Source organism: Vigna angularis, chromosome 8, assembly GCF_016808095.1.
Source record: "Vigna angularis cultivar LongXiaoDou No.4 chromosome 8, ASM1680809v1, whole genome shotgun sequence".
Lineage (NCBI taxonomy): Eukaryota > Viridiplantae > Streptophyta > Magnoliopsida > Fabales > Fabaceae > Vigna > Vigna angularis.
Genome location: NC_068977.1, coordinates 7,725,724 through 7,736,881, shown reverse-complemented (window position 1 = coordinate 7,736,881; position 11,158 = coordinate 7,725,724). Strand labels below are relative to the sequence as shown.

Genomic DNA, 11,158 nt, shown 5'->3' with positions numbered 1-11,158 from the left:
ACGTGATTCCATTAGCGTAATTTTCATCAAAATGTTTTTTCTAAGAATGATAGATACTTAATTCTTTGGTGAAAGTTAAGTTGTTTATTCCTTTCAATCATAAAGAGAGAAGAAATTTGCAAACCATGTAAGAGGAAAAACTGAACATAACCATAAGAACATTTTTCTGAAAAAAAATAATTAACCACAAGAACACATTCTTTGAAAGAATATTACTTTTTTCACCTTTATATTTAACTAAACATAGGTAAAACATATATATTATATGTATGTAAATTACATATATAATAATATATGTATGAAAACAATTTAGACCTTCACTTTGCTCCATTCATTTCTCTCTTAGTCAACTAGAAGAAACAGTGTCAAAGTTACAAGAGGTTATTATGAAACACAAGACCAGCGTCCTAAGGTACAAAGCCTTTCAAATTTTGAATCTTTATTTTGTTCAAAACATTGTCGGCTTCTGGGGTGTCTTGAATTATCATTGTTCAGCTCTGCATCTCCGAGCCTGTGAATTCCACTGAAATTTTTTATTCAAAGTTTGATGCTTTTCTTCAACTTGAAAAATGGGTGTTTTTGAAATCCAAAAAAACAGTTAGCTGATTTTAGAAAATCATAAAAGAATTTAAAAGGGGAAGATGAGGAATGCAAGTGTTGCAGCTGAAGCAGTGGAGCAAAACTCTAGAAGGAACAAGGGAGTTGTTGATGAGAATGTTCCCTTGTTAGCAAAGGTTCAGAGGAGTGATGATGTTTCAGGGTTTGAAGAGTTTAATGGAGCTTCATTTTCTGGGGCAGTTTTCAACTTGTCAACCACAATTATTGGTGCTGGAATCATGGGGTTGCCAGCATGTGTGAAAAAGTTGGGGATGGTGCCTGGGCTTCTTGCTATAATCTTAACAGGTTTCTTGACAGAGAAGTCAATTGAGTTCCTGATTAGGAGTTCTAGGGCAGGGAATCTTCCCTCTTATGGGAGTCTCATGAGGGATGCTTTTGGAAAATTTGGAAAAGCTTTGGTGGAGATATTTGTAATAGTCAACAACATTGGTGTGTTGATTATTTACACGATTATACTGTAGAAATCGAGCTGGGAGGTATAATACAAATCATCTGTTATCTGGGAAATATACTTCATTATGTATATATATAAATTTCTGGACAAACTATCCAGAACATACAAATACAAACACAACACTTTAATCTCTTTTACGGTACACACACAGACACTTTCTCCACACAATACACAAACATGGAGACTCTCTCCTTTCTCACTGCCCATCCTCCACGGTGCACACACTACAAGTGTGCCATACGACCACACCTTCCTCTGTATTTTCTTTCTTCTCGGTGGTGGGTATTTTTCAACCACTTCTTCATTCACTTTTATAAGTGAATTGCACACATAAATCCAAACAATGGTTGGTGAAGTGGACGGCTACTTTTGATGTAGTGTGGTAGTTGTTGGCACAATTATCACAAACAAACAAAACAACTTTCAACATAGTGGACCATTTTAAAGTTTACCCAACAAAACTCCCCCGTAAACTTTAAATTGGTCTTCTTGCACTGTATCCCATCATCTCGACTTTTTTCTTTCTCCCAGATCTTCTGCTCCCTGTTCTCGATCTCTTCTCCTTGGATCATCTAGGTCTTGAGTGTTCCGAATTCCTCCTCTTCAAATCAAACTTTTCCCGAAGCATTCGATCTAGTGGCTCAAATCTCCGCTGCCGGTGCGCCTCTAGAACCCGATCAACCTCTTTACCCAAGAGCTTTGATAGGTCCTTCCACTCCTCGATGACGCACACAAAACTTTCGAAATCATCCGTTCATGATTTCAAACTCTTCTCCACAACTCGGCTGGCAGGCAGCGACTCTCCATTTCTGCCGAGTTGATCTGCCACTTTCTCCTTCAAATTTTCAAACTTCGTCTTGCCTAACACAGTTGTTCCCTACACGGGTCTCTTGAAGATGCCTCCTTTGCTATCTTCTCACCGCTGGACTCCTCCTCACAGGCGTCCTTTTCACCTCAACAATATGGGTCACAGATTTGCTCTTCTTTCTCTGTGGGTTCTCGTTTCCCACAATCCACAACATCCCAAACACCGGGATCCAACAAAAGCTTTCATCTGCAGACTCCAATCACCATAGTTGACACACTCTGTCAACTGAACTAGGGACACTGTTAGCAAGATTAGTCATCTCTTACTCTCTCTCTCTCTCTTTTTCGAATACTCAAACTCTCTCTCTTTTTCACTATCCTTTTTTTTGGGACACTCAAAGTTCTCCCAATTAAATCAGCTACATTTTTTTAACAAAAAATGAAGTCCCTGCACCTCTCGGCTCCTCCTTCCCGTGTGCACACCACTCTCCTCAAATGAAATCAGCGCCTCCACTTCTTCCGGCCTTCGCAGTTCGCTTCACTTCTCCGTGAAGCAGCTCACACTCCTCAACATGCTTTTCCAACGTGTGTGGCCTCTACTTCCTCATTTAATCTCCTCTTCATTCTCAAGCAATTGGTTGCAGCAACGTGCTCACCCTTCAGCAATGGGACCCGTGCCTCATTCTTCTTGAAAGCAAATCATGTTCTTTCACCATAATAATAAAAAATGTATAAGGTGGTCTTTTCAAATGCTAGACTTCACGTGACCACTCTTCATTCTTTAATGAAAGAATTCTCCAAACATCAATAGTGCTTTGCTTTCCATATCACCATGTGTTGTCCACCTCTTTGTCCTTTTCCTCCAAAGTGGGCCACTTTTTTTTAGGTTTAATACGTATTTTGGTCCCTCTTTTCGTAGGGTCTGTTCAAATTGGTCCTACTTTTTTTCAAAAGTTCACTAAGATCCCACTTTTCACAAAAACGATGCACGTTAGTCCTTTTTTAGGTTTAATACGTGTTTTGGTCTCTCTTTTCGTAGGGTCTGTTCAAATTGGTCCTACTTTTTTTCAAAAGTTCCCTATTTTGATCCCTATTTTGATCCCTCTTAGTGAACTTTTCGTATTTTGGTGAGCTGTACATTTTTCGTTGAGGTGAACTTTTGAGGGATCAAAATGTACAGCTCACCAAAATACGAAAAGTTCACTAAGAGGGATCAAAATAGGGATCAAAATAGGAAACTTTTGAAAAAAAGTAGGACCAATTTGAACAGACCCTACGAAAAGAGGGACCAAAACACGTATTAAACCTAAAAAAGGACTAACGTGCATCGATTTTGCGAAAAGTGGGATCTTAGTGAACTTTTGAAAAAAAGTAGGACCAATTTGAACAGACCCTACGAAAAGAGGGACCAAAATACGTATTAAACCCTTTTTTTTATTACTTAAAGCACATATCTCCTCTAAAGTGAATTCTTTTTTTTTATTTTTTATATTTTTTCTTCCCCAAGGTCACGTCTGGACAAGGCACACCTCCATATTAATTTCCACTTGCTTCCAAAAACCATCGACCCACCTTTTTTGGACATGAGCAGTGTGCTCTCCTTCAATTTCCTCTGTTGCCCTCCAACGCTTCTCTTCAATCATCATTTGGCTCCGCCCATGCTTCCTGGATGCGTCACTTCCTCCTCAAGCTTTGCACATATATTCTCTCCAAGCTGCTCTGCTTCCACTGTTGCTGGATATGCAACCTCTGGACCGTATCAACTGCCCCCTGCTTGACGCTGCTTCCTTCTTTTCCCTGCTGTCTGGTGGCTGCTGGAGCACGCTTTCTCTCTTCCTCCACACACTCACAATACCACTCTCTCCCTCTTGGTGGCTGCTTCAACACGTCCCATCTCTCTGTTTGCTGGACGCTGTTGCACACAGTTCTGCTGTTGCCTCCAACGACGCCGGGAAATACGACTTCACCGTTTCCTCGGCCGGCGACTCTCTAACGATCCATACTGGCGTCGACTCCTCCAGAATCACCGATACGTTCTCTATTTACTCCGTCGACAACGTTCTCCTTCCTCCGGAGATTTTCGCTACGTCGTCGTCGCCCGCTCTGGCCCCGGAACCAGCTTGCTCGCCTTCTCCATCTTCGACACCAACTCCTGCGGAAACGCCTTCGCCACTTCCAGCGTCTCCTCCGGTTCCTGCGGGAGACACTCCAGCTGGCTCGCCTGTGGACGCGCCGTCATCTGCTCCGCCAGAGTCTTCCATCATTGCCGCCACCGGCACAGGTACCACGCACGCCAGCTTCTCCTCCGTCTCTCTCCGTACGCGCTGCCAGCTTCTGCTGGAACGCTTCTTCGTGGGCTGTGACCGTGTGCAACTCCAAAGCTGCTGTGTGCTTCCCAAGGTTGGACGTGAACCCGCTTTTTTTTTTTTTTTTTTTTTTGTTGGTATCAAATATATTTTATTGAAAATAAACACTTTCCAAAGTACAAGAAAGACACAGTATTATCACTCAAACTAAAATTCTCTCAATAAACTTATAAACTAGAATGCAGATGTACACTACACTTGTGTGTTTTTATTCACTCCCTGGTGCTTCTATTTATAATAGAGCAAAGACTAATAATCCAAAATGTAGTGGTAGTGGAGTAGAATGGTGGACACGAGGATTCACACAAAGCTGGTAGTGGAGTAGGCACACAAACATACTTTTATGGTAGTGCAAGACCCATTATGGCAAAGTGCATGGAGCTGACTCTCCATTAGGTTTATTTTACAAATCTCCTCCATAAACTTAATGGACTTTTTATCCTTCATTCATGCCGATCATCTTCCTCAACTCTTGAAATGACTTTGTCGGTAATGGTTTTGTGAATATATCTGCAATTTGCTTCTTGCTCTCTACATGTTCAAGTTCCACGCTTCCTTCTTTCAATTTTTCACGAATGAAGTGAAAACGAACATCAATATGCTTGCTTCTCTCATGGTTTACCGGGTTCTTTGCTAACTCAATTGCCGATCTATTATCTACTCGGATCAACACCTTTTCTTCTTGCATTATCTCCAAATTTTTCAACAGGTTTCTCAGCCATATTGCATGTCGGACGCTCCAGGATGCTGCCACATACTCAGCCTCACATGTGGATAGCGTCACGATGGGTTGCTTCTTTGATAGCCAAGTAAATGCTGTATCTCCCATGAAGAAAACATAGCCAGTTGTGCTCTTTCTATCATCTATATCTCCACACCAATCACTATCTGAATATCCACTAAGTCGGTAATGATCTGACTTGGTGTATAATAATCCAAAGGACATGGTTCCCTTTACATACCTTAGTATCCGCTTTAGTGCTTTCCAATGAGAATACCTTGGCTCCTCCATAAATCGGCTTGTGATTCCCACACTTAGCATTAAGTCTGGTCTTGTATTTGTCAAGTACCTCAGACTTCCAATCAATCTGCGATACCTGGTTGCATCAACTCGATTTCCATCTCCGTGTTTGGACAGTTTTGTTCCAGGTTCCATAGGAGTAGAAACCGGATTGCACTTCATCATCTTCGCTTTCTTCAATATCTCCTCAGCATACTTCTTTTGAGACACAAAAATTCCTTTTGTGCTTTGGTCCACCTCCAATCCAAGAAAGTACTTCATAACACCCAGATCAGTCATCTCAAATTCCTTTTTCATCACCTTCTTGAATTCTACGACCAACTCATTTCTGCTTCCCATGAAGATTAAATCATCTACGTATAGAGCAACGAACAACATATCTCCTTTGTTCTTCTTTAGGTATAGAGCATGCTCATACGGACACTGCTCATAACCATTCTTCTTGAAGTAGGTGTCAATTCTCTCATTCCAAGCTCGAGGAGCTTGCTTCAAGCCATACAATGCTTTCTTCAGCTTCAACACCTTTTTCTCTTCACCTCTTCTCATGTAACCGAGAGGTTGCTCTACATAGATCTCTTCTTTTAAAATTCCATTCAGAAATGCAGATTTCACATCCATCTGCTGTATCTTCCATCCGTGTTGTGCTGCTAAAGAAAATAGCAGTCGGATTGTCTCCATTCTTGTTACTGGAGCAAACACTTCATCATAGTCAATTCCTTTTTGCTGTTTATAACCCTTTACCACGAGACGAGCTTTGTAACGTTCCACATCTCCATCTGCATTGATTTTCTTCTTGTATACCCATTTTAAGCCAATTGGTTGAGCTCCTATGGGTAGATCTGTCAGCTCCCAGGTTTCATTCCTTTCAATTGAGTTGATTTCTTCGTTCATTGCTTTCTTCCATCTTCCATCGATCACAGCCTCTTCAAATTTGACATCTTCTGCTCCTGCCAATAAACATATTACATGTACCTCATCAGTGGAGTTGTAAATGTCGTGTAAACTTCGAGATTTAGGTTGCACAGGTTCATCTTCTTCATCAGAATAAGTGTTGATTCTCTCAGCTATGGTCTCCAGGTTTCTTTCAGCAGCTTTCGAACTCTTCTCAGATATTGTTGAGTTCTCTCCTTCAGACTCCGAGCTCCACGAGGACTTCTCCTTCATGTTGTCCCAGCTCCATTCACTTTCCTCATTAACTTGGACATCCCGGCTTACAACAACTTTTTTTGTAATTGGGTTATAAAGTTTGTATGCCTTTGCTTTTTCATCGTAGCCAATAAAAACATATCTCTTGCTTCTGTCTTCAAGTTTGGTTCTGTGCTGAGTAGGAACATGACCATAAGCCATGCTGCCGAAAACCCTAAAATGGCTGACATTCGGCTTTCTCCCACTCCATGCTTCTTGGGGAGTTATTCCATCTAGTTTAGTGTGTGGACACCTGTTTTGCACATAAACTGCACATTGTACTGCTTCTGCCCAGAACTTCTTTGGCATATTCTTCCCTTTAAGCATGGTTCGAACCATATCAAGAATGGTTCGATTCTTCCTTTCAGCAACACCATTTTGTTGTGGGGAGTATGGAGCTGTAAGAAAACGTTTTATCCCATGTTGTTCACAGTATTCATTAAATTTTGCTGAAGTGAATTCACCTCCCCTGTCTGATCGGACAGCTTTTATCTGTTTGCTTGCTGGACCGAGTACTCCCACCTTTGCTGGACACCGTCTGAAGGCATCCTCCGTCCGTGGTAAGGACGTTAGTTTAATCCTAAGCCATATACATTAAATTTCATAAGTGTTTTGTTGAACTTGAATTGTTACACTGGTTTTGGTTCTTCTTCTTTAGTCATTAATGTTGTCTGATTCAGGTTTTTTGTGTTGTTGTTCAAGGGGATGTGATTTCTGGAACATCTTCTGTTGGAACTCACCATTCTGGTCTCCTTGAAGGCTGGTTTGGAGTTCATTGGTGGACTGGAAGAACGTTTGTTGTTGCGTTTACAACAGTTGCTGTGTTTGCACCTTTGGTCAGTTTTAAGAGGATTGGTTAGTTTTTTTTTCACTAATCCAAGTAAAAAAAAATGACTGGTGAATTACTATTAGCTGCTCACTTGTTAAATTGCAAATCAATGAAAATGACTGGCAATAAATTAGTAAACAATGACAGCAAAATCATCGAAGCACTGTGATTCATGTTTAGGAATGAACTTTCTAAGTTCTAGTTTTGACTACCAATGGCTGTTTGTTACAGATGCTGTGGGGTTGTGATAAAGGTTTCTGTCATTTCAAATTACTTGAACAGTAGGTAGGAAGGTTTTGAAAAATCATATGTAAGTCTAAGTTTTCAGTAAGTAAAAATATAAAATTCAACACTATACTATATAAGAAAAAAACCTATAAATTTAACCTGAAAACAGGATTTGAATAAATGTAGAAAGAAGCATGACTAAGAAGATTCCATATCAAACTAGAGATGTAGTCCAATTACTAATGCAAATTTTACTTAGTTGGATAATACTAAGCATGAATCACCTTACTAAAATGTAATGTGTGACATAACAACTTAAGGTGGGACCCACTTGTAATTGTGTATAAAGGCACTATATTTGTAACATAGTTGCATATCCAACAATATAATAACATAGATTTCCCAATTTCAGCCTTTTGTCACCAAGTTTCTATATAAAAAAAAAATTCAATCCGGGGACAAAATAGTAGATACGAAATATAAGAACTATTATAGCATGCAATTAATAGGTATTCTAGATTTCCAACATCGAAAATGGGTGAAATGAAATATAACCGATTGCCATTATTGTTGTTTAGATTGTTTGAAACAAGGTAGGGTCTATTTTTTTTTCTTAGATTCTCGGAATAAATTACATAAATATGATTTTAACATCATTTATATAAGAAATTGATATTATTTAATTCAAAATTTTAGATCAATATATCTGTGGGTGTTGCAGATTCATTGAAATTCACGTCTGCATTATCAGTTGGGCTAGCAGTAGTTTTTCTAGTGATTGCTGTTGGAATCTCAGTCTTCAAGATCATAGTCGGAGGCATTGGAATGCCCAGACTCTTTCCAATCATAACTGATATGGCATCAATTTTGGAACTGTTCACTGTAGTTCCTGTTCTTGTGACTGCCTATATCTGCCACCCCAATGGTATGAGAATCTTTTTAGGCCTTTCTGCAAATTTCATTACCCTTTTCTTAATGTTCTTATGAAGATCATACATATATAACTATAAGCCAGTTAATAATTTGCTCAAAAAATGTTGAGGTCCACCTGACAGGTAGAAATTCTGAAACAAAACATCATTGTTGTTTTTGTCTGTTTCTGGAAGCACAACATGACTTCAAATTACCTATTCATGTTATATTCATTTCTTTTCAATAAAATGATGAATGACAATGCACATTTTGCTTCCTAACATTAGATTATTTGAGTAATCTAACCATAATCATGGCCACATAGCAGGTGATGAAAAAACAGTTATATAATTATATTATGTATATATAATTGATTGTTTTTGTTTTCTGGATATATAATTGATTTTAAAATATTTTTTAATATTTAAGAAATTGTTACAACCGATTTTACACATTGACAATTGGGCCATATCTATTACTTAGTATTTTAGGGTAATCATTGATAAGTAATTTTTATTTTGTAAATAATAAAATCAATATTGTGTTGTATTAATGAACATATATTTTGTGTTAAGAATAGTACTTTTTTTCTTTCGAACTCCAATTTTTGTGTGATCTATAGGAACAGCCAATGGACAATGAATTCCATGAGTTGTGGAAAAATTCAAGAGTCATTCTACACACTTGTATATTTTAAATTACAATAACACTCTGATGGTTGCATTGCATGCACTGTTGTTGCAGTACACCCCATAGACAATGAACTGGAGGACTCCTCTCAGATGCATGGCGTTGTACGTACATCCCTTGCTCTGAGTGCTTCAGTGTACTTGCTGACAAGCTTCTTTGGGTTCCTCCTATTTGGTGAAGCAACACTTGATGATGTGCTTGCAAATTTTGACACTGATCTTGGAATTCCTTTGGGTTCTGTGCTCAATGATGCAGTTCGTTTCAGCTATGCTGCACATCTCGTGCTTGTATTTCCAGTTGTCTTCTATGGAATGCGTGTCAACCTAGATTCTCTTTTATTTCCATCATCCAGGCCTTTGACTCAAGATAACATTAGATTTGCTTCAATTACTGTTACACTTGTTGCTGTTATCTTCCTTGGAGCAAATTTCATACCCAGCATTTGGGATATTTTCCAGTTTACTGGAGCAACAGCTGCTGTTTGCATAGCATTCATATTTCCAGCTGCCATCATTCTACGGTGAGTTTCATACCCAAATTCTCTTATTTTCTGTTCCACTCCAATGGATATACTTATATGAAAAAACATAACACCATATTAGAAATACATGTTTGATTATGATTTTGTTCTTTTAACTTGCATAGAGGAGATAACTAGCTTAGTATCAACCTACTTTTTATGATTATATCTTCCAATTTTAGTTTTGTGTTTACCTCAATTCTATTAAGCTTTTTTATAAATTGAAAGTTATTAGGTTAGACATTATACATCGATAAGATATAAGACAATTGAACTACACTTAAAATCTATTTTTTAATTTTCTATTTGTATATTATATTCTTACTAAGATATAAAATCTTCCTTACACCCAGTTATTGGAATTGAACATATTATCATTTATGTTAAATTGTGATATAAATATCTAGAAAGTTCAAACAAATTTATTTTTTCTACAAGGAATGGTTGTTGCAATTTTTTTCAATAATTGATGCTACAAATGTCAAAGAGGCATGGAGTACAATACAAAAGGAGTATCAAGTAAGAGTGGTAAAATAGGTCTTAGACATATGAATCAACCCGCCAGCTCCGAATTAGTGTTTTCAATATGTTAAGATAGTACTGTTTTTTTTTTTAATGACCAACAATAAAGTAAATAATTTAATAAACTATTTACACTTAAATAACTTCTCGATTTTTAAGCATGTTAGATGTAATATTAGCAGTTGATTTTCTCATCAGCACTTGATATTGATTATTTAGTTTTTAAAGTGAGTGGCTCACTTTAGAAGAGTAGGTTCTTTATTGAAAAGTTCTTTTTAGTTGTTTATTTGTTGTGTCTAACAGAAAAATGATTTGATATATTCTATTGCTGAAAATTAATTAACAATTATCGCTTTGTATTAATGTTTCAATTTCAGGGATGGACACAGCATAGCAACTAAAAGGGACAAGATTCTATCAGTCTTTATGATATTCTTGGCTGTCTTGTCAAATGCTGTGGCTTTATACAGTGATACTTATGCCTTGATCAAGAAGAACAAAACTTATACATGAATTCTTTTTTTCTTGAAACTTTCTTTGAAGCCCATAGCACAAGCACATTCATACTTTCACAAGGGTGGATCATGGAATAAGCCACTAAGTGCTGGTAACATGTTCAAAAGTGTGTAAATAAGAGTTTTAATTAATGATCTTCAAGTTTAAAGGATTTTGCAAAATCAGTCTATATAAAATGACTGACTATTTTTTTTTCTCTAAGTCAGTTTTTATTTAATAAATACTTTATACCGGTTATTGTAGTTTGATCTTTGTTGTTGTAAATAGTTTACTTTTTGTGACTCTATTTCCTGGGCTTCATCTATCCAAATATAAAATTCATATTTGAGCTTATGTACACGAGCTTCCATTTGTATCTTAGTATAGTTTTTGTGTTTTTCTCTCCCATGTGGTTCCAAACACAGCGTTTGAAGTAGGTTTAAAGTCAAGCCAAACACATGCTACAAGAACACTTAACGTGTCAGGTAAACTTTGGTATAAGATCAAACTT

The 11,158-nt window shown here is 37.7% G+C and overlaps 1 protein-coding gene across 1 annotated transcript; it reads left to right on the top strand.

The window, feature by feature from the left end:
- Positions 1-336: 336 nt before the first annotated feature.
- On the top strand, positions 337-10,829 carry LOC108346005 (amino acid transporter AVT6B). Its single transcript, XM_052867397.1, has 6 exons — positions 337-1,075; positions 4,514-4,515; positions 7,154-7,306; positions 8,230-8,433; positions 9,165-9,630; positions 10,530-10,829. Exons 1-6 carry the CDS (start codon positions 642-644, stop codon positions 10,663-10,665), a joined length of 1,395 nt encoding a protein of 464 aa, XP_052723357.1. The 5' UTR covers positions 337-641; the 3' UTR covers positions 10,666-10,829.
- Positions 10,830-11,158: the final 329 nt, after the last annotated feature.